The sequence below is a fragment of the Malania oleifera genome, chromosome 3, assembly GCF_029873635.1.
Source record: "Malania oleifera isolate guangnan ecotype guangnan chromosome 3, ASM2987363v1, whole genome shotgun sequence".
Lineage (NCBI taxonomy): Eukaryota > Viridiplantae > Streptophyta > Magnoliopsida > Santalales > Ximeniaceae > Malania > Malania oleifera.
The window spans coordinates 2,160,369-2,183,294 of record NC_080419.1 but is presented as its reverse complement, the minus strand read 5'-3'; the positions used below and the strand labels follow the sequence as shown (position 1 = coordinate 2,183,294).

At 38.5% G+C, this 22,926-nt stretch overlaps 1 protein-coding gene across 1 annotated transcript; it reads left to right on the top strand.

Annotated features, from left to right (window-relative positions):
• Positions 1–346: 346 nt before the first annotated feature.
• On the top strand, positions 347–20,937 carry LOC131151704 (stress-response A/B barrel domain-containing protein HS1). The gene is made up of 2 exons (XM_058103079.1): positions 347–605; positions 20,462–20,937. Exons 1-2 carry the CDS (start codon positions 466–468, stop codon positions 20,649–20,651), a joined length of 330 nt encoding a protein of 109 aa, XP_057959062.1. The 5' UTR covers positions 347–465; the 3' UTR covers positions 20,652–20,937.
• Positions 20,938–22,926: the final 1,989 nt, after the last annotated feature.

Below are 22,926 nucleotides of genomic sequence, written 5' to 3'. Positions count from 1 at the left end.
CTGGTTTACCCTCCTCGTGGTGATGTGGGGCCGGATCCACGGGGCGTGGGATTAGTCGCTGGCTGGTGCGACGGACCGTAAAACGGACGTCGTTGACGGTAGGCGGATACCCGGGTCGTACAAAAAAAAAAAAAAAAAAAAAAGAATATTTATATTTTTGATGGGGGAAAAGAGTAAAAAAATATGCAACATTAATACAATAATAAGACTTTTTATTTTATGTTATTTTTATTTTTATTTTCAAAGAATAGTAAATTATCAATATATTAAAATTAGATCCAAAATAAATATAAAATAAAAATAATGAGGAAAAGGACAAAATAGCATACTAATGGGCGATTAAAGTATAATTTACCTTAGAAAACACTTTTTGGAAAAGGCAATTTGGGAGCAAGCAGCACGCATAGTGCTATAAGAACCCTGAACTCGTGAAGAAGAAGAAGAAGAAGAAGAGGAAGAAGGGGGATGGAGGAAGCGAAGGGAGTTGTGAAGCACATTCTGCTGGCTAAGTTCAAGGATGGAACTTCCCCTGATCTGATCGACGAACTCATCAAGGGCTACGCCAACCTCGTTAATCTCATCTCGCCCATGAAGGCTTTCCACTGGTAAACTCCTCTCCTCTCTTTCTCTCTGGTGTTTCCGATACAGGGTTTCTATTACGTTACTCTGGTCGTTTAAGAAAAATGAATTGTTGAGCTATTTAATCCTTTGTTTGCATTTTGATCTCGTCTGCTTTTTCAATCTGAAATACCGTATGGATTTGACTTTGTTATCAACTCATTAGGGTAGACTTGTAGCAGATTTGGGGTTTAGCTGTATTGAACATAGTATATAGTTTTTAGCCCCACATTGGAATGTTAGGATAACCTTACTCTTTTATCTCTATATACACATCTCAAAGTTGTAACTTAAGAACACCAACTGATATTCACTTCCTCCTTTATAGTTATCTCTCTTTTATTTTCTTCTTGGTATCAGAGTAAGGTTGGGTTCCTTGTTTAAGGTCCAGGTTCTCAATTGAGCCGTGTGCTCTACACTTGTCACATACGTGAAGCTTGTGCATTACAAAATTTTATTGGTAGTAGGTTGAGTCGTATGCTCTGTACTTGCCACTTTTAGTGGATTTTGTACATAAAAAAACTCAGTCTACTATTTTCCGGTGACTCTATTGACTTTTTCGGCAACTTTCCGACAAATTTCTCTATGACTTCGGCGGCTTCCAACGTCCTTTTTCCTGGGACTTCCGGCAACCTTTCCGGTGACTTCCCTACTATTTTTCCCGGTGCATCATTTCATATAGTCACTTTCTGATAACCTTTTTTCGGCGACTTCCCCCGGTGACTTCGTCAACTTTTTCGGCAACTTCCAATGACTTTCCCAGTGCCTTCCGACGTCTTTACCGGTGACTCCGTTGGCTTTCGGAGACTTCTTGGCATTTTTTTTGGCCACTTTTCGACATTTTTCCGACCACTCTTCCGGCGACTTGCGTGGCTTTGTATCACGGTCCGACTATTTTCACACCGTTGTGAAGGGCTATGCGGCGCTAGTTAAAACACTCTTGCTTAACTAGCCAGCCTATCGTTTACCAACATTCATCCACGAAGCACTTTCATTAACATTCATTCAGATAGCAGCGGAAACAATAATCAATTTATGAAAGCAGTGGCAAGCAAGCCATAAACATTGAAGCAGACGTAATTCATTAACAAATCCTCTGTTGACATGGTGTACTTAGCAAGGGAGGCAAGTAGGCTAAGCATGTTGACAATTGCTAATGAGTTTTACAATGACTGATGAACACTCACTCTCCCCTAAAGAGGTTTTTATGTAATTATCATCCTGACACTAGGAAACATCAAAGTGATCGAGGAGTCATACTGCCTTATTTGGCTTACAAAGACTCTACTAGAAGAAAATAATCCTACACTAATATTTACATGATGGAAACCCATCCTAAGCACACGAGATAAGCGGTCACAGGCAAACATAATGCCCTGAACAAGCTTAGCTCGTGACATTCTCCCCCACTAATGCGGTCGACGTCCTCGTAGACTTTTGGTGGTAGGTACACTTCAAATTTGTCCACGAACGGTTGAATATCTTCTGCGGAAATCCAGCTGATTTATTTGTCATCAAGGCATTTCCACTTCACTAGGAACTTCTGCCGCTTCTTCCTTGAGGATATAAACTTTCTGTCTGCAAGGATCTCTTCAACATCATGTCTGTCAGGTTGCACTATCTTCAACTCTGTTCTGTTGAACTGACTTCTGCTCAGGTCATTGGCGTTGAGCGGCTTGAGGTAGCTGACATGAAACTGCGGTCTTCTCCTCTTATCTGCCCACTTCTTCATATGCTCAGAAGCTTTCTCCAGATAGGCTTGATCAAACTCTGCATTCTGTCTTCCTTCACTGGTGAAGATGTACGCCCTGGGACTCTTTTGTCGGTACGGTTCGCCCACTGTGTGAGGTAACAGCGGCAGCTAGCCTGTAACAAGCTCAAAAGGGCTCTTGTTGGTTGTTGAGCGCCTTTGAGCATTGCCACAGAATGGACCCACATCAAGTAGTTGCACACCATTCTTCTGGTTGTCATTGACACAATGGCACAAGTACTCATCTAGTAGCTCTCTGAATCTCTTCATCTGTCCGTCTGTCTGTCGGTGATGACTCGAAGAGATGTCAAGATGTGACCTAAATATCCTGAAAAACTCTGTCAAGAAGTTGTCAGTGAACATTAAATCTTGGTCACAAATAATAACTTGGGGAACACCCCAATGTTTCACAACAGTCACAAGGAACAATTGTGTCGTCTCCTTTGCCAAACAGTACTTTGGTGCGGCCATGAAAGTACCATACTTCTTCCGCTCCCCCTTGTCTTGTTGGCAAGTGAGACAAGTCTTGGTATAATCAACCACATCATTCCGCGTGTGCGGCCAATAATACCTCCCTAGTAGTCTTGTCATTGGAGTCATTCTCCGCGAATACCCCTTTACGAACTTTCTGCAGTATCTAGTAAGGTCAAGAAAAGAATGCAACTCCTTCACTGTCATGGGGATCTTTTATTCTTGAATCATCCTTACCTTCTCCATACCCCTCTAGATACAACCTTGTTCAACTACTTAACCAAGGAATTTGTTGCTCTGCTGAGCGAAAGAAAAATTCTCCTTCTTCACATCCAGACTGTTTTCCCTCATCTTGTCGAATACCTTCCGTAGATGCTCTTCATGTTTTGTCTGTGAAACAACACCGATGCTCCCAACGGTGTTTTGGAAGGGTGAACACATCACGCTTCCAATTCATCAAGTTGCTTCCCCAACTCTACTATCTCTCGAGGCGCAATCCGACATGGCCCTTTAGCAGGTGGTTTCACTCCTAATAACAACTCGATCTCATGCTACACAGTCTGTCGTGAAAGCAAATTGTGAGGCAGCCTATCCGGCAACACCTCCTTATACTCATCCAACACCGCTTGGATGGTCGTAGGCTCTAGCTCTTGACCTACTTCTTTGTCTACCACCACCGTGGTTAGACATGTCTGCTCATCTTGACCCAATCCATCATTGAGTTGTATGGCTGAAAGGGACTTCCCGTCGTCTCCTTTCGTTGCAACGACTTGCACCATGCATGAGTGATCTCCCAGACATAGGGAACCAGTCGAAGGCATCAGCACTGCCCTCGTCTCCCTTAGGAACTCCATTCCTAGAATGACTGGAAAGTCATCCAATGGCACCGTTGTGAAACTCGCATGACCTTCCCATTGTCCAAGCTTTATAGCCACTTGCTTGGCTACTCCCAGAGTAGGCTGGGCTACAGAGTTAACTGCTTTCATGCGTTTTGTATCCTTCTCTAAGGATAAGTTGAGTCTCTATGCTTCCAACTGCGAAACAAAATTATGAGTAGCCCCGTATCCACCATAGCGCGAGTACTCTTCCCATTTATCCTGAAGTCCACAAACATTAACCCTTTTGCTTGTGTAACTTTCGGTGTTTTGCCTGCTTTTCCAATGTGTTCACCAACCGCACTGAACCCACCCTCAAGGCATCATCCTCTTCCCCATCGTCTTCCACTGCCTGCTTTGCAATGGAAGCCTGTAAAGCATTAAGTGATGCTTTGTGAGGGCACTCAAAAACTCTATGAGGTCCACTACACAAGTAGCACGGAATTTTACTCTTCCCCTTTCCATTGGGTGTGTTGAACCCTTGAGAAGACGAAGCTTCCTTTGAGGTTGATGATTTAGAGTCGGCTCCCCCACTCTTGGGTTTGCCATTCTTGAAAGACTTTCCACTATTTCCCTCTCCGCCAAACCGTTTTGACGAAGCGGTATCATCACCAGCGTAGTTAGTCAAGCGTTTTGCAGCCGCTTGTGCAGTTGACAAGTCTTGAGCCCTTTGCCTCTGAAGTTCAGTTCTTGCCCATGGTTTCATCCCCTTTAGAAAATAGAACAACTTGTCCTTCTCCGAAATATCCTGGATATCCAACATTAAAGTAGAAAATTGTTTCACATATTCGCTGATTGACCCCGTATGCTTGAGATCTCTCAGTTTTCTCCTTGCATTATACTCAACATTCTCAGGAAAGAATTGGGCTTTGAGCTCTTTCTTCAAGTTTGCCAAACTATCAATTATACAGCTTCCATTTTCAATTTCTTTGTACTTGGTATGCCACTACAGTTTGGCATCACCAATCAAGTACATGGTCGCAGTATCCTCCTTTGCCTGTTCTAAGGCCATCCTCACAACGCGAAAGTATTGCTCCACATCAAACAAGAAGTTCTCTAACTTCTTGGCATCTCGGACACCCCCATACGTCCTGGGTTCTGGCACCTTGGTCTTGTTAACTCCCGGAGTGTTGGAGTTTCCCATAGCAAGAACCATCACATTCATCTTTGCATCCAGATCTGCCATTAGATCTGGGCCTGCAAAGTTTCAACTGTGTGGCGAAAGTCCTCTGACAAGTCGCTTATCAAACCTACTTGATGTTTTTGTGATCCCATCACCTCATCAACAAGTTCTCTCATCTGGGCCACCTCCGCGGCCATAGTGTTGGTTGTTGTCTCAACCTGTGCTTCCAGCACGCTGATCCTCTCAGCAGTGTTTGGTGCCATGGTCACATACCAAAGCTTCCCAAATCCAACAACGAAGGCAATCGAATTCACGTAGCAACTCAACCTTGGGCTCTCACCAAGTGTCACCGACTTGGCTCTAATACCAAATGTCATGATCCGACTATTTTCACACCGTTGTGAAGGGCCGTGCGGCGCTAGCTAAAGCCATCTTGCTTAACTAGCCAGCCCATTGTTTACCAACATTCATCCACGAAGCACTTTCATTAACTTTCATTCAGATAGCAGCGGAAACAATAATCAATTCATGAAAGCCGTGGCAAGCAAGCCATAAACATTGAAGCAAACGTAATTCATTAACAAATCCTTCGTTGACATGGTGTACTTAGCAAGGGAGGCAAGTAGGCTAAGCATGTTGACAATTGCTAGTGAGTTTTACAATGACTGATGAACACTCACCCTCCCCTAAAGAGGTTTTTATGTAATTATCATCCTGGCACTAGGAAACATCAAAGTGATCGAGGAGTCATATTGCCTTATTTGGCTTACAAAGACTCTACTAGCAGAAAATAACCCTACACTAGTATTTACATGATGGAAACCCATCCTAAGCACACGAGATAAGCGGTCACAGGCAAGCATAATGCCCTGAACAAGCTTAGCTCATGACACTTTGTCACGTTGATACTTTTGTAGCCTATTTCTCTTATTTACAATGGCTACTAAAGACGGTGATATGCCTACTAAGGACAATAAATCCACCTCTTATTCTCTGAACCTTCCATGCCTTGACTTATCTCTGGCTCAGACTGCTCCTGTTCAGAAGGTCACCAGCATTCTTCTGAATGGTGGTGACTTTCATGCCTGGTCATAGTCCCTTCACTTATATCTTGGGGGTCGTGGCAAGTTTGAGTGGTTGTAAGGATTGAAGTTTTGTCTTGCTAATACTGATCTAGCTCATCGACAGTGGTCCTTTGACAACTGTGTCATCATGGGTTGGATATTTGCTTCTATGGAAGACCGCCTCTACTGGATGTTCATGTTTCACGATACTATTCATAGCCTTTGATCTGCCTTGACCAAAATGTTTGTCCACACAAAGTGTGAGGCTCAGTTTTTTGAGCTTTATCGGGAGCTCCACCAAGAGACCTAGGCTTCTTTGGATTTATCTGTGACTAACTTCTTCTGCTATCTCTAGTTTCGGTGAGAGGAGCTTGCCTAGTATGAGCCTCTTTCTGAGTTTCCTACTGAGGTAGCAGTTATTGAGGCAAAGCGCCAGGATCGTCGGCGTACCTATCAGTTCTTGATGGGTTTAAAACCTGAGTTCGAATCACTCTGGACTCAGATTTTGAACACATCCCCGATGCCCTCTTTGTATGAGGCATTTGCAATGATTGATGGTGATGATTGGCGACGACGTTCTTCGTGGATTTGCTTCTTCTAGTGTGCCTGAGCGGGTTGCCCTTGCAGCCCCTACTAGTACTGGGTCTGTTGACCGCAAGACTCGATTCTGCTAGCACTGCTAACAGAATAAAGCACTGCTTCATTCTCCACCTTGAGTTGTAGGAGCATTGCTCCAAATAGGCCTCTCGTGGTCGTGGCCGTGGCCGTGGCAAAGGTCGGGCACCTTCTAACATTGGAGTTGTTGCAGAATCTCTTCCTGCAGTTCCGGCTTCTTCTCTTACTCTTGCACTTGCTGCTGCTCCAGATTTCTCTCAGCTTCTAGGCTCAGCTTACTCAGCTTCAGTCTCATATTAGCCTCCTTACCTTTGCTGCACCAACTACATCCTCTTCTATAGCTACCTTTGCTACAGGTAACCCTACTGCCTTTTTAAGTAAGTCTGGCACGGCCGGTGGCACACCCATTTGGATATCGGACTTAGGGGCAAACAACCATTTGACTCGTGAGACATCTTTTATTACATCCCCTGTCCCTTTGTTGGTTCGTACTGTCCGCATTGCCGATGGTACCTCTCGTTCCATTCATACCTAAGGCACTGCCAGTTTATCCTCGACTCTATCTTTATTCCCTGTTGATTATGTTTCACAATTTTCCTATAACTTGTTATCTGTTAGCCGTATTGCCAAACAATATAACTGTGTTGTGATTTTCTTACCCAACTCTTGTTACTTGCAGGTTCTGAGTTCGAGGAAGATTTTTGGCAGGGGCTTTGAAAGGGACGGACTCTACTACTTTGGCGATCCACCTTCCTGTCCTGCATCCTCTTCTAGCTTTCAGGCATCTGTTTTGCCTTCTGATGTTTCCTCTGTTTTCTCTTTAAAAACCTTGGATTTGTGGCATGCCCGTTTGGGACATTCAAATTTTAAATATTTGTGTTGGCTGTTTCCAGAATTTAATAAAACTTGCAAGAATTTTAATTTTTAGTGTGCTACTTGCGAATTATCTAAGCATGTTCGTTATATTATCCGTCTCGCATGCACCGTTCTTTTGCAACTTTTGATATTGTTCATAGTGATTTCTGGGGTCCCTCCTTTGTCTTCTCACGCACTTGGCATCAATATTATGTCACCTTTATTGACAAATATGGTATCAGAGTGTAGAAGCAGGCTGACATCCCAACCTTCCAGTGTCTATAAGGAGATCTAGGGCATATTTATTGGGCATTGAGGTAGCACGCTCCCACAAGGGCATTTTTCTCTTTTGGAGGAAATATGTCCTAGATCTCCTTATGGACACTGATATGTTGGGATGTCGGCCTGCTTCCCTTGGATCCTAATATTTCCCTTTCTGCAGAGTCTAGTGATCTATTGACAGACCCTTCGGTGTATCAAAGACTTGTTGGTCGCCTCATCTATTTGACCAACACTCGGCCTGATTTGGCCTATGCAGTGAACCTAGAAAGTCAGTTCATGCATTCTCCGCGGACTTCACATCTTGATGCCATCCATCACATCTTACGGTATGTGAAGACCTCACCTGGATTGGGATTATTTTATTTATCTGGAATACAACCAGGTCTTTCTGTGTTTACTGATGCTGACTATGCTGGGTCCAAGATTGACAGACGATGTAACGACCCCAAAAATAATATGCATGGAAATGTAAAAAAAAAAAATTTAAAAATTAATTAAGATTAATAATTAATTAATTAAATATTATTAAATTGAATTAATTAAATTAAGTAATATGATGGTTATATATATGCATAAATATAGATAAGGATAAGTGATATATATATATATATATATATATATAGATTAGTCTATAATATAATATTACTATATATATATATATATATATATAATGTAATCTAAAGCTTCTTTAAGAAGCTTTTTAGATTCCAATTCAATCTGGACTACAGATTGCGCCTCTCTCCAGTGCTTTCTCTTTTCGTCCCAACTCTCCTTCTCTCTCCTCACGCCTTCCTTCTCTCTCTTTCCTCGATTTTCTAGGCCAAACGTGCACTGATCGGAGAACGAAAAATACTCCTAGGTTCCATTCTCCGCCACCGATATTTTAATCAGAGTGGATTTGTTGTAGGAGCATTGTAGGCACCACTCCTTGGGTAAGGTAAACTCTCACTCTCTCAATTTTTCCTTAAATTTTTAGTCAAATCAACAATCAGACACTATCATGGGGTCCTAGCTCCGATCCTCGTCATTTTAATCAAAGCAGATTTTTAATTTGGATTTCTTAGGCACCACTCCAAGGTTAGGGTAAGGATAGTGGAATTATATCCATTAATTATTTTTAAAGTTTAATTAGTATTGGGAGTGGGGGATTAGGAAATGTTAAAATAATTGTAATTTCGGGGTTGAGTTAATTGAATTGGGAAAAATGTGATTTTGGGGTTTTGAGTTTTGAATGCTGCGGGCGTGGATTTAGGGATTTTAGCAGGCCTCTCATTAAGCAGGTAAGGGGAATAAATTATAACAGTTATTTTTGAAAATTACTGGTTGAATAAATATGCGAAAAAGAGAATATGATATTTTGCTTGAGATTATTATGATACGAATATCAAATAAAATTGTGTGGCATATGATTTATACTGGAATGTGTTTGAAACTGGGTTATGTCATTTGCACTGAGAATAAAGAGACTATGATATATATGTTGAAATGTTTGATGCAGAAATGAAGGTATGGAAACCAATTATGTTTTATATACTGAATGGTGATGATATGAGATTTGAAATATGGGAAATGATGAAAAGTGGAATACAGAATTGTTTTATTGAGAACGATGAATTGTGATATACCAATGTGTATTTTATTGGAAAATGATGGAATAGTATATATATATATATAGAAATGTTTTCTATAATAAACGAGGAAATAAGAAATATCAATATGCTTTATTGAGAAATGTTGAAATATGTGAAATGAGATATATACTATTATGAGATGGAATGTGTACTGATATGATGGGAATGTAACAGAAAATGGTGAGAATATTTCTGATGTGATGATATGTACCAATATACTGAAATGTGAAAACTGAAATGCGAATACTGAAATGTGGAAATGAGAACCCTGATGGACTGGAGTTGGATAGAGAGCATGGTACTGTTGCTAGCGAGGTGTTAGTGCAATCACACGGTCTCGTGGAGAGTGTGGCGTGGTAGTCGATTGAGCCAGTAAGAAGGGTAGTTTTGCCACCTGGCGTCCAGACCAGGAGTGGGTAGGCTAATTGTACTACAGACAGACAGTTTTCCTATTTTGATCTAATTGGGTAGGCCAATTGCGGTTAGGTTCAGTCTTCGGGTCACACAACCCGGTCATGGGGGGAAGCATGACTATGTGAATATTCTCAGGGCCGCCATGAGTTATAGGTAGAATGTGTATTTGTTATTGGTGGACACTCATGAGCTAGTTTGTGAAATGAAAATGAGAAAAGAAATATTGTGAGTTTAATTGCATAAATAATTAGGACGAAGTAAAACTCTCCGCCTGAGGGTTTATTGAGTAAAGTGAGTGCCTTAATAAGTATCAGTTGTAGTTGCACCCGAGTTAATTGGACAAGGTTGCAGACGATATTAAAGCAGAGGGTCACTACATGTATGGGCGTGTAATCTCCCTCATCCTCGGTAACTTTCGCTGATAAATATTGGTTGTATATGTGTAAGTATAAGAGATGGTAACATAACTTATGAAATTATATTTTATATCTATATGATTATGAGTACATATCGGTGTATTTTTTCAGATGATGTAATCACTTAAATGAGTATATTATGATATAACTAAACTCATACTGCCACACACTGTGAATAATTTATTCTGTCTTTTTGAGAGGTGCTTCACCCAAATATCTAAACATTTCAGGAAACTGTGACAGAGAGTTCCGAGATAGAGGGGAGCTGGTAACCTGGTAGACGGGGTAAGTGTTGTGTTGGAGATATGTTTGTGTAATCCCCTAGGGTACGTTATGGATTTTTGGGATATGTATGGATGTATAGAACTCTGGTTATTTGTATTCTGGATGATTTGTAAATATTGACTTTCGCTGTTAGGTTTGTTTGTATGAGGTAGACTGTTTACCCAGTACCCATTTCGGGTCGGGTTATGTTAGAATGGTATCAGAATTTTTGACATGACAAATGTTTGATTAATATTTATTATTTATTTGAGACGAAAATGAAAAAAAAAATGGTATCAAAATCAGGGCGTCATAGTTTGGTATCAGAGTTTAGGTTGCTAGGTTGTGTAGACTTTAGTAAACAATGGAATACAATACTAGAGTATAGGAATGAATTGTGAGGAGAATAGGAGATGGGTAGATTGAAATATGAGTCAGTTATTGTTAGAGGAGGAGATTGGGAATTTACGGTTTTATTTTGCAGCCTGGAGGTGGGATATTCAGTGATTGTTTTTGTAGTTTTTTCTGGGGTGACGATCTCAGGAAAGTCATAGTAAACTATTGCCGGTTCTTGTTTTTGAGGGGTAAGACTGAATCTTAAATTGGGAATAAGGATGTTAAGTCGATTGGTGGTAAAAGGATATTTTACGATTCTTAGTTGGATAAATGTACTAGTTATGTTATGAAGTTAGGGTCTTTAGACTATTTTGTTATATTTCTAGGGAAATTTCAGCGAACCCCTTGACAATTTTTGTTTCTGAGGAGAGAGACTAGAACTTGAGATATTAGTTGGTTGGGTAGGTCATAATTTCTGTGGATTTAGGGTTTGGTCCTTAAAATGGCTTAAGGCATATAAGAAGGAGGATAGATGAGGTTTTGAGACTAAGTGGTGCGTTCAGACTTACCTTGGAAATGTGGATGTTTAACCGTTTTCTTAGTAAGAAAATTGTATCAGTTACGTTAAGGTATCGGAAATTAAAATTGTATCAGTTACGTTAAGGTATCGGAAATTTAAGATTGTTTCAGTTCTATTTTCAGGATGGACCCCGGGAATAATAACGCAAATACTGGAAGTAGTGGCAATGTGGGGGCTTCTAGCATAGGTGGCAGTGACTTTGAATAGGTGCTGCGTAGTGTAGGCCAACAGGTCATGGCAGGGATTGTGTGGAACTATGGGGGACAGAACTGCCCACCAGCTGACGCGGGCTGCACTGTCAAGCAATTTATCTACATGAATCCCCCGACTTTTACGGGGAGAGCTAATCAGATCATTGCGAAGGAATGGATCCAAGAGATGGAAGATATATTGACAAATCTTTGTTGTGCAGACGAGTAGAAAATTTTGTATGCTGTTTTGAAAATGACTGAGTAGGCCAAGCGTTGGTTGATGTCGGTAAAGTTACTTGAAGAACAAAGTCCGGAACCAGCAACCCTGATATGGTACCGTTTAAAGGAAATTTTCTATGATCGATACATTCACTCTCCTACCAGAAATGCCTAGGCGGAGGAGTTTATGAACCTGAACCAAAGGAAGAGATCTATGCCTCTTGAATTTCAGGCAGGTACTAGTCAGGGGCCTTGGAGAAGACGTGGTGGTAGTGTAGGTCAGAGACAAGTGATGGGAGACCAAGTAGTACAGGGCAGGCAGATGCTCCCTCTCTGTCCCAGATGCTACAGGAGACACCCAGGAGAGTGTCGGGTCAGGGAGGTGATATGTTATTGGTGCTATAAGCCTGGCCACATGGCGAGAGATTGCCGAGCACCGCCAGCAATTGTGCCTGCTCCTAGACTGTATGGAGGAGGTCACTAGGCACTTTGAGGCGGTCAGTAGAGGAATACCGCCCTAGCACGAGTCCATGCTTTGATGCTAGAAGATGCTGAGGCGGCAGGAGATGTCGTGACAGGTACTGTTTCAATATTGTCATTTAAAGCTACTGCCTTGTTTGATTCAGGGGCGACTCATTCTTTTATCGCCCGAGAATTTGTTAAATTTTGTGGGATAGAAACTCAGCCATTAGATATCAGTTTGTCAGTATCTACGCCAACTGTGGTAGTAGTGTTGTGTAGGAAGGTACTTAGGAACTGTCCAGTTTTTATTTAGGGGAGGTCGTTAATAGCTGACCTGATGATTTTAGATATGCATGAGTTCGAGGTAATTTTGGGGATGGACTGGCTAGCTATTAACTATGCCAGTATAGACTGTTATCAGAGAGAGGTGGTATTCAAACCTCTAGGAGGACAGGAGTACAGATTTTGGAGTCATGTGTGTGCACCCCACCACAGATGTTATTTGCCATTCAGGCGAGGAGCTTGTTGCTAGAGGGTTGTCAGGGATATTAGTATCAGAAGAGGAGTTGAGGTTAGAGGATATCCCGGTAGTGAGGGATTTTCCTGATATATTTTCTGAGAATTTGTCGATACTACCTCCTGATCGTGAGGTAGAATTTGCTATTGATCTAGTTCCGGGGACAGTGTCGATTTCTAAAGCGCCGTATAGAATGATACCAGCAGAATTAAAAAGTTAAAGGAACAGTTAATAGAATTATTAGATAAGGGGTCTATCAGGCCCAGCGTGTCACCCTGGGGAGTGCTGATATTGTTTGTGAAAAAGAAAGATAGGTCGATGAGAATGTGCATCAACTACATATTTTCATATTTCCATAAGTCAGCCAAAATAGTGGGGATAGTTTAATCCTAAAATTAAGGTGCCCATAATAATGTAAGATACTAAGTGGGCAACAACTTGACTCCTATGTTTTGTGAAAATTCTTTATTCCCTGGGAAGTGATGTTATCACCCTAACTTGAAAACAAACATGAGAATAATATGTCATGGGCATCACATTGCCAAGTATTCCGAAGGATCCTGTGGACCAAATAACACATAACAGAATCATCTTTAGTAACTTAGAAGAAAAAAATCATAATGATACTCAGACCTTGAGCAATCTGCTATCCAGAAGGAAAACCATACATGCTAGGACCTGGAGCTTAATCTTTTTGCTCTATCCTGTTCGAATCCTACTTGGCAATGGAACACCAATTTAACCGCTTAGGCATCGGCTCGGTTGGGATTTGATTTGTATATAATTTAATGTGAAATCTTCTGTTGCTGTCTGCAATTGATTGTGGCTTTTAAAGCCATCTTCAGAATCTAATCCTTCTACCATTAGCAACTCTCTAGCACAAATGAATATCACTTCATACAAGATTTATGCTACTAGACAATGTCCAATCACTGATCATAGCTGACTAAACAATTTCATTAGTATTGTATTCTATACCAAAGAAAAAAAAAAAGAAACAAAGACACGTGTTTATTGCATATTTGTCCAGTCATTGGAGCAAGATCATGGTTGATTTGAAGTCGGTATATCAGAACTTAGACTTGCCATAATTGCAATTCATGTTTTTCATTGAGGATATTTTCCAACTATGTTTTGATATTCAATGTGTGCCCCCATAGGTTAGAAGTTGAGCCTTAAAAACTGTTTAAAGTAAGAAAAAAAAAAAAATCTAAAAACCAATTTGGTAGGAAAATGAGACTTTACTTGATTTAAAAGCGTAAGCCTGTGCATTAGTTTGACATTGAAAAGGAATTGGATGATTAGAATTCGAGGGAATGTTTAGAAACTCATATAATTTTTACTCAAACGAATTACGAAGTTATGATGAGAGTTTTGAAGTGCCTTTTATATATTTGATCTGACAGGCAAATGATTACACATCCTGGTTTGAGATGTCCTAGCAGGTATGGTCCTTGATGAGTATGAGTCATCATTGCAAGTTCTCTATTTAAAGATGAGGCTAACCATTGGTGGTTATCTATTTATCATATGCCTAGTTGATTGTTTTCAAAAGAAAGTAGTACTCAGAGATCCAAATGGAGTAATGGTTTTCTTCCAACTAACAATCTCTCATATTTGACATCTTGAGAGCTTGTGCAAGGATAGAATTTGGGCATATGTCTAGGGTTGTAACAACAATGAAAGAAATATATGAGTTAACGAATTCCAAACTTTACTCATAGGTGATGAATTTTTAGATATTCTTCCCAGATGATATATCGGGGTTACCTCCAAAGAGGAGATTGAATTTAATATTGATTTGGTGCTAGAAACGAAGCCTATGTCGACTGCTTCATATAGAATGACATTAACTGGACTAAGGCAACCTAGGGTGCAACTAGAAGATTTCCTCAACAAGGAATTTTTTTGACTTAGTATATCATCATAGGTTGCACCTGTGTTATTCACTAAGAAACATAATGGGGCCTTGATGCTATGCATTAATTATTGGAAGTTGAATTACATTACATTAAAAAAAAAATTGGTATCGACTTCCAGGGATTGGTAGATTATTTGATTAATTGGTAAAATCCCAAAATTTTTGAAGGTTGATTTGCAATTAAATTATCACTAATTAAGATTTGGGAATTATACATCTCAAAGACAATATTGAGTACACAGTAAGATCGTTATAAGTTTCTAGTGTTACCAATTGGGGTTACCAATGCACCTTGCATTTTCATAGATATAATGAATCAAGTTATTCAACCATACTTGGATCAATTCATTATAATTTTATGGATGATTTTTGGGGGTATTCAAAGGCTTAAGAAGAGCATGAACAACATTTGTGATTAATTTTACAAACATTATGAGAGCATCAGTTATATGCTAATACAAAATTTTTGGGTCATGTCATAATCAAAGTATAGTTATCTATTGATTCTTCTAAGGTTATGTTGGTGTTAGATCTTTGGAAGACTGGAGATGAAAATTGAAGTTGTTGAGTGTTGGTGCTAAAGCAAGGTGTATTAGGACAAGATGTATAATTCAACGATTTAGGTTAGTTACCAGTTCTAATAGAGTTGTTTAAAAGATTAACTCAAAACTTGTTAGATTAGCGATGAATTTTACTTGGGGTGGTATTTAACAAATTTCGAGGATGAATTTTTTTAAAAAGGGGAGAATGTAACGACCTCAAAAATAATATGCATGGAAATGTAAAAAAAAATAAAAATTAATTAAGATTAATAATTAATTAATTAATTAAGCATTATTAAATTGAATTAATTAAATTAAGTAATATGATGGTTATATATATGCATAAATATAGATAAGGATAAGTGATATACATATATATAAGTATATAATATAATATTATTATAATGGTTAAAGTATATATATATGGACTACAAATTGCGCCTCTCTCCAGCACGCTCTCTCTCTCTCTCTCCGTCCCAACTTTCCTTCTCTCTCCTCATGCCTTCCCTTTCGCTCTCCTCAATTTCCTTGGCCAAACATGCGCCGATCGGAGAACGGAAAATGCCCCTGGGTTCCATTCTTCGCCACCGACATTTTAACTGGAGTGGATTTGTCATTGGAGCGTTGTAGGCACTACTCTTGGCGTAAGGTAAACTCTCACTCTCTCAATTTTTCCTTAAATTTTTCGCCAAATCAACAATCAGATACCACCACGGGGTCCTAGCTCCGATCCCCGTCATTTTAATCGAAGTAGATTTTTAATTTGGGTTTCTTAGACACCACTCTAAAGTTAGGGTAAGGATAGTGGAATTATATCCATTAATTATTTTTAAAGTTTAATTAGTATTGGGAGTGGGGCCTAGGAAATGTTAAAATAATTGTAATTCCGGAGTTGAGTTAATTGAATTGGGGAAAATGTGATTTCAGGGTTTTGAGTTCCAAACGCATCGCGGGCGTGGATTTAGGGATTTTAGCAAGCCTCTCATTAAGCAAGTAAGGGGAATAAATTATAATAGTTATTTTTAAAAATTAATGGTTGAATAAATATGTGAAAAAGAGAATATGATATTTTGCTTGAGATTATTATGATATGAATATCAAATAAAATTGTGTGGCACGTGATTTATGCTGGAAATGTGTTTGAAACTGGGTTATGTGATTTGCACTGAGAATAAAGAGACTATGATATATATGTTGAAATGTTTGATGCAGAAATGATGGTAATGGAAACCAATTATGTTTTATATACTGAATGATGATGATATGATATTTGAAATATGGCAGTCGATTGAGCCAGTGAGAAGGGTAGTTTTGCCTCTTGGCGTCTGGATCAGGAGTGGGCAGGCCAATCGTACTACAGACAGATAGTTTCCCTGTTTTGATCTAATCGGGTAGGCCAACCATGGTTAGGTATAGCCTTCGGGCCGCACAACCCGATCATGGGGGGAAGCATGACGATGTGAATATCCTCTGGGCAGCCATGAGTTACAGATAGAATGTGTATTTGTTACTGGTGGACACTTACGAGCTAGTTTGTGAAATGAAAATGAGAAATGAAAGAGTGTGAGTTTAATTGTATAAATAATTAGGGCGAAGTAAAACCCTCCGCTTGAGGGTTTACTGAGTAAGGTGAGTTCCCTGATAAGTATCAGTTGTAGCCGCACCCAAGTTAAATGGGCAAGGTTACAAACGATATTAGAGCAGATGAGTGCTACATGTATGGGCATGTAATCTCCCCTATTCTCAGGAACTTTCGCTGATAAAATATTGGTTGTATATGTGTAAGTATAATAAATGGTAACATAACTTATGAAATTATATTTTATATCTATATGATTATGAGTACATATAGGTATATTTTCTCAGATGATGTAATCACTTAAATGAGTATATTATGATATAATTATACTCATACTGCTACACACTATGAATAATTTATTCCGTCTTACTGAGAGGTGTCTCATCCAAATATCTAAACATTTTAGGAAACTGTGACAAACCAGTAGATAGAGCTCCGAGAGAGAGGGGAGCTGGTACCCTGATAGATGGGGTAAGTGTTTTGTGTTGATGATATGTTTGTGTACTCTCTTAGGGTACGTTATGGATTTTTGGGATATGTATGGATGTATAGAATTCTGGTTATTTGTATTCTGGATGATTTGTAAAAATTGACTTCCGCTGTTAGGTTTGTTTGTATGAGATAGACTGTTTACCTGGTACCCATTTCGGGTCAGGTTATGTTAGAATGGTATCACAATTTTTGACATGAAAAATGTTTGATTAATATTTATTATTCATTGGAGACAAAAATGAAAAAAAAATGGTATGAAAATCGGGGCGTCACAGATGATCTACGTTAGGTATTTGTACTTTCAAGGGTGATCATCTTCTTTCTTTGAAGAGTAAGAAGCAGACGGTGGTTTCACGTTCTTCTGCTGAGGCTGAGTATCGTGCTATGGCACAAGGTACTTGTGAGATCCTATGGCTAAGCTCTCTCCTATTTGAGATTGGCTTTCCCGCGACACTCTTCTTTGTTGTTTTGTGACAAGAAGTTTGCTATATGTCATTCTTTTGATTCAGTTCTGCATGAGAGGACCAAGCATATTGAGGTGGATATTCACTTCATCAGGGAAAAAGTTCGTTCTGAGATTATCTCTCCCCACTTTATCTCGTCCAAAGGCCAGGTTGTTGATGTCTTCACAAAGTCTGTTGGCCCAGGTTTATTACAGATTGCTCTCTCCAAGCTTCGACTTGTCAACATCTTTGTTTCAGCTTGAGGGGGAGTATTGAACATAGTGTATAGTTTTTAGTCTCACATTGGAATGTTAGGATAACCTCACTCTCTTGTATAGCTATATACACATCTCAAAGTTGTAAGTTAAAAACACCAAGTGATATTCACTTCCTCATGTATAGTTCTCTCTCTTTTACTTTCTTCTAGGTGGATATCTAAATCTTGGGGTCAATCACAATCTTGGATATTGTGACTCAATATTGATACCTTTGTCTGCATTTTGAGCTCGTATGTTTGTTCAGTCTAAAATACCATTTGAATTCGACATATATACCACTAATTATGAACTATTACTCCAATATCTTCAATTTAAGTCTTCAATTTTCTCTGCTCTATGGTGCTGTTATCAACTCATTGGGGTAGAATTGAAGCAAGGCTGGAGTTTAGCTGGATATATAAATCTTGGCTCAGACGCAATCTTGTTTATTGTAACTCATTTTTTTTTGCTGTTTCTCCAAAATTAATATAAATTTGTACTACAAAATTTTTCGACAGTTTATGTATTTTTATGTCATTTTGTTCAAATTCAAAACCCTAAATTCGCCCTCCCAAATGTACCCTTGATGTCCCGAAGTACTTTGGTAGAACTAATTCAAAACTTCTTTTGCATTTTCTAAAATTAGTAATAGACACGTGCAAGGCACATAAATTGTATACTAAATAGCATAAATTTTAATTTTGTGGTGGGGCAGAATGTGCTTTGTTTGTAGGGCTTTCTATATTGAGTTTAACTTTTGATAGTTTATTGAAATCAATTTCCATTTGTACCTCTTCAGATACGATTTGCAGAAATTTGTCTCTTCCTTCGCATGAATGCATACTTTTAAGCCAAACTATGTGAACCTTAGTTGTGTTTGGGAGTATAGATTTCATGTATTGGATTCGGACAAAACTCAATACAATATTGCACCATTGTTCTTAGAGTATCTATGAGACCCTCTATACTGACATATAGGCAATGAAATATTCATACAAGGTGAATCCCTAGTGATGAAAAGAAAGTGAAGAACATTTTTCACTTCCCAAACAGACTGAAAAGTGGATAGATCACCAGATGCGTCACTTGCCTTCTGTTTTTCGGTACATGAGAGGTATGGACTGTGAAATCTAATGGGGAAGGCTGGGATTTAAGAGATGCACTCACCAAAGAAGGTGTCATTTCTTCTACCCCAAAATACACACCTTTCACAATCATGTGAACATGCGTGTCGGCTCTTTTCCTTTTTAAAGTTGTATAGGTTATGCTGACCACCTGTGTCAAATAATTTTGCACTGACTGGAATTTTTGGGGACAAAAGGAAGTTCTAGACTTTAGTTTGTATATCTTTCTACATTATTTTTTTCCTTTGAGGACCAATGATTGGATAGTCTCTTTCATAAAAATTAATGCCTTTGGATCTGCTCATCTTGGTTCAAACTAGACTTACATCTGCAATGAAGAAAACTATTCACATTTCGCAATTTCTCAACATTGTATAGGAGCATAGTGAGCATTCCAAGTTCATAAAATATTTATTGCTTTGCTGTATCAGAATCCAGTGTCTTTGCTTCAAACAGCCCTATTTTGGAAATTCTTAAGTTCTTGACATAAGAATTATTATAGCCTACCTTTTTGTTTTTATAATTCCCTGCAGCCCCACCCCCACGTGCATGATTTTGATATTCTAGTGAAAAGTCTTGCAATGAGTTCATCCAGTGCTATAAACAGAAGTATATAGACTAGTTATTGTATGTTATTCTATCAAATTCTGTTTAGATAAGAAATTAAAACTTATTTTTATCATATTCAGGAAAATTATAATATTTATTGTTGTGAATGTTGTGTTTTGAGGCAACTATGGCCAAATGCCACTTTCATTTTTTAATTTGATTGTTCAGTTTGTGACAATTCAGAAATTTGGTGGTACGATGGTACCCCATTTTGCAGGAGTTGTGTCAACATTGTTATCTTTAGAGAGTAGAAGTCACTGAGACTACGTTTTGAATCATTTTTATAGTTTGGTACAAAGTATTCTAGAATGCTGGCAAAACGTATCTTATTTATTTATTTTTGAACCATTAGAGACCTGCACTGAGCTTCGGCTACACAATTGGAGGTAGCCCATGCCTTACCCCCATGCCCCTTCCACCCCTCTGGAATCAAACCTGAGACCTGGAAGTCCCAAATTCTAACCACTAGGGGATGCCTCGCAGGGGACTTTAGTTGTCTTATTAAGACTTGCTTCAACACATGAAAATTATTTGGAATAAATTGAATCATTCTGGCTCTCATGTTGTCTTATTAATTCTTAAGGTTTGATATATACTGTCGGTCCATAACCTAAATGCTTAAGCTTTGAGGTCGGGTTATTCTTGACATTATAGTAGAGCCATGGTTTTAATGCACTGTCAATTGAGCTGATCTGGCCTCTTTTCCCTTTTAAGTCAAATTTTCCTTTCTACTTCTTTTAATAAAAAAAGTTCTTCATCTAATTTCAGAATTTGCTTTTTAAAATTCTTGTCTCGTCTCAATCTGCAACAGGGGCAAGGATGTGAGCATTGAGAATCGGCAGCAAGGTTTCACACATGTATTTGAGTCAACCTTTGAGAATGTTGAAGGTGTTGCAGAGTATGTAGGTCATCCTGCCCATGTTGAATTCGCAAATAAATTCCTGGCCATCACGGATAAGATCATCGTTATTGACTACAAACCCACCACTGTGCACCTTTGATCATCGTTATTGACTACAAACCCACCACCGTGCACCTTTGAGCTGATAGACCGATGGCAATCATCTGTTGTCTCAAGTGTTTCATTTCTGAATGGAGTTTGCTATGGTTATTTGTTGTCTTGCAATTTTCTCTTTCATGGGAAGTTGCTGCTTGTTGTGTGCTTTTAGAAAAAATGCATTCTTGATGCCGTCATAAATGCATTTGTAAGTTGTATTTCTCAGCTGTGTACTGGTGTTTGTAGAAGTTACTTGACGATTACTGAATAAATCTACAGGGTGTGGACCATTCTCTATTGTGTCCTATTGATATTGCAATTTTGGTTGTTTGGATCATTAGTCAGTAGTACTTGAAGGAGAAAGGGTACTCAGTCAAGAGTTGATGTCTTTAGTACTTTGAATGAGAAAATAGCATTGAAGCAGGAAAATAATAGCTGAATTAAAAAAAGAGAAGTCATATCGAATCTATCTAGAACCTGAAAATAATTGAATGGCTATTTTTGATGACTGAATTACTGGATTTGCACATTTGTCATTGTTACTGATTCTATTCAGCTCAATCTACCCAAAGAATTCACACATAAAAAGAAGAGCAATAAGCTAAATAAGAAGACATAGAATTTAATTTGTTCAAAGAAACTTTTGGGTGGATGTCAAGCTCTAGTACTCAGCGCAAAGTCCCTTGCACATCCTCTCAATGTAGTCTTCCATGAACAGCCAAATCTCTGACATTGGTCGAGCAAATACTGAGGAGTTCCAATGTGTTTCTCCATACTTTATACTATGCTCTAAAGCCCTAGAGGATGCACTTATACATAGAATGGGCTGCAAGAAAATTTTGAAAATCAAAATAGGAAATTGCACTTCTTGCCCCATCTCGAGTTTGAATACAACTACGCAAGTGATCAATGTCTATTGCATTTTTCTGAGATTGGAGTGGAAGCAATGTTGCTTCCACTCATTGTAAATTGTAATGCTTCATATTTTTTCCATACAAAGTCTAGGGTTATTATTTCTGCACAACCCTTAATATTGGTGTGTGTAACTAATCTGTGTTGGAAATATAAGAGAAAGAAAATAAATTTTTACTAATAAAATTAAGTTAATATAAATACTTTTCAGAAGTTGAGGCCTAATAGTACCACTCTTTTACACCTATGGAGAATATTTTTCAGTGTATATAGTCGTTGTGCGCATGACCTCCAGGACTATTCAAACTGGGGCGGTTTTGTGTGCACTTACAAACACTAGATCTATTGTCATTTAGTTACCCAACAAAACATGAATTGCAAGAAATAGTAGAATATTTCGAAAAAGAAAAAGACATATCTTAAAGTGAACTAGATCACTGTTTATTTAGGTAAAATTAGGTATAACTTCCAGCATTATAATTACGAAACCGTTAAAGCAGTAGTTAATATTTTTAAAAACGTTAAAACTAGTATATTACATATATATATATATATATATATATATTAATTCGAAACATCCAAAATTAATATGGTAATACCAACCTACCAACAATTTGTAATTTGCTTAGCATAGAAGATTAGAGAACACCAAATTGTAGCAAAAAAAAATATCCGAACTATGATCTATTGTCTTTGCACCTATTAAATTTTAATAAAAATATAGCTGTCTAAAGGGCTTCGTTTAAAAAAAAAAATGTAAAATAAAAGCATGTGCGTCCGTAATATGAACATATACCCAAAAATGTATTTATGCATTTATTTGTTTTCAAATGCAGATTTGAGGTCGATTTTTTTTAGTCCAAGTGTAATAGCATTTAGGATGGAAAAACATCATCCTTGTTATTACCCCATCTGTCTCAAATCACAAACTTGTGAAAATTGTTATCTTGAATTTATTTACCTAATGTCTGTGAGTATGAATTTAGGATCGTAAATTTAATTTGTATGAATTGTGACAATTACAATATAAAATTGTACTGAATTTCTTTTATATCTAAATAAATTTAAATCTACCTGAAATCTATGCTTCCAAACACTGCTTTAGAATAAAAAAATTTGGCTTAAGGAATATTTTTCAAAAATAGTGTTTGATATTTTATAATGATTGGTGGTCACTAAATAATTTTTTAACCAATAATCGTCTGAATAATTCCTATACAAAGGGGAAAAAAAAAATCTTGATGATCTTTCTGTGGGCCGGGCTCTAGCGAAGGTAAATATCTGTTGAAGTTCAGTCCAGGGCCCAAACCAGAAGTGCAGCAAACTGGGTTCAGGCAGGCCGTTTGGCCCACAGCCGTTGGGTACTC

Excerpts from the sequence above, each read along its gene's own strand:
- LOC131151704 (XM_058103079.1), top strand. The coding sequence starts at position 466 with ATGGAGGAAGCGAAGGGAGTTGTGAAGCACATTCTGCTGGCTAAGTTC. Across the intron at positions 606-20,461 it reads CCCATGAAGGCTTTCCACTG|GGGCAAGGATGTGAGCATTG; the intron begins GTAAACTCCTCT and ends AATCTGCAACAG.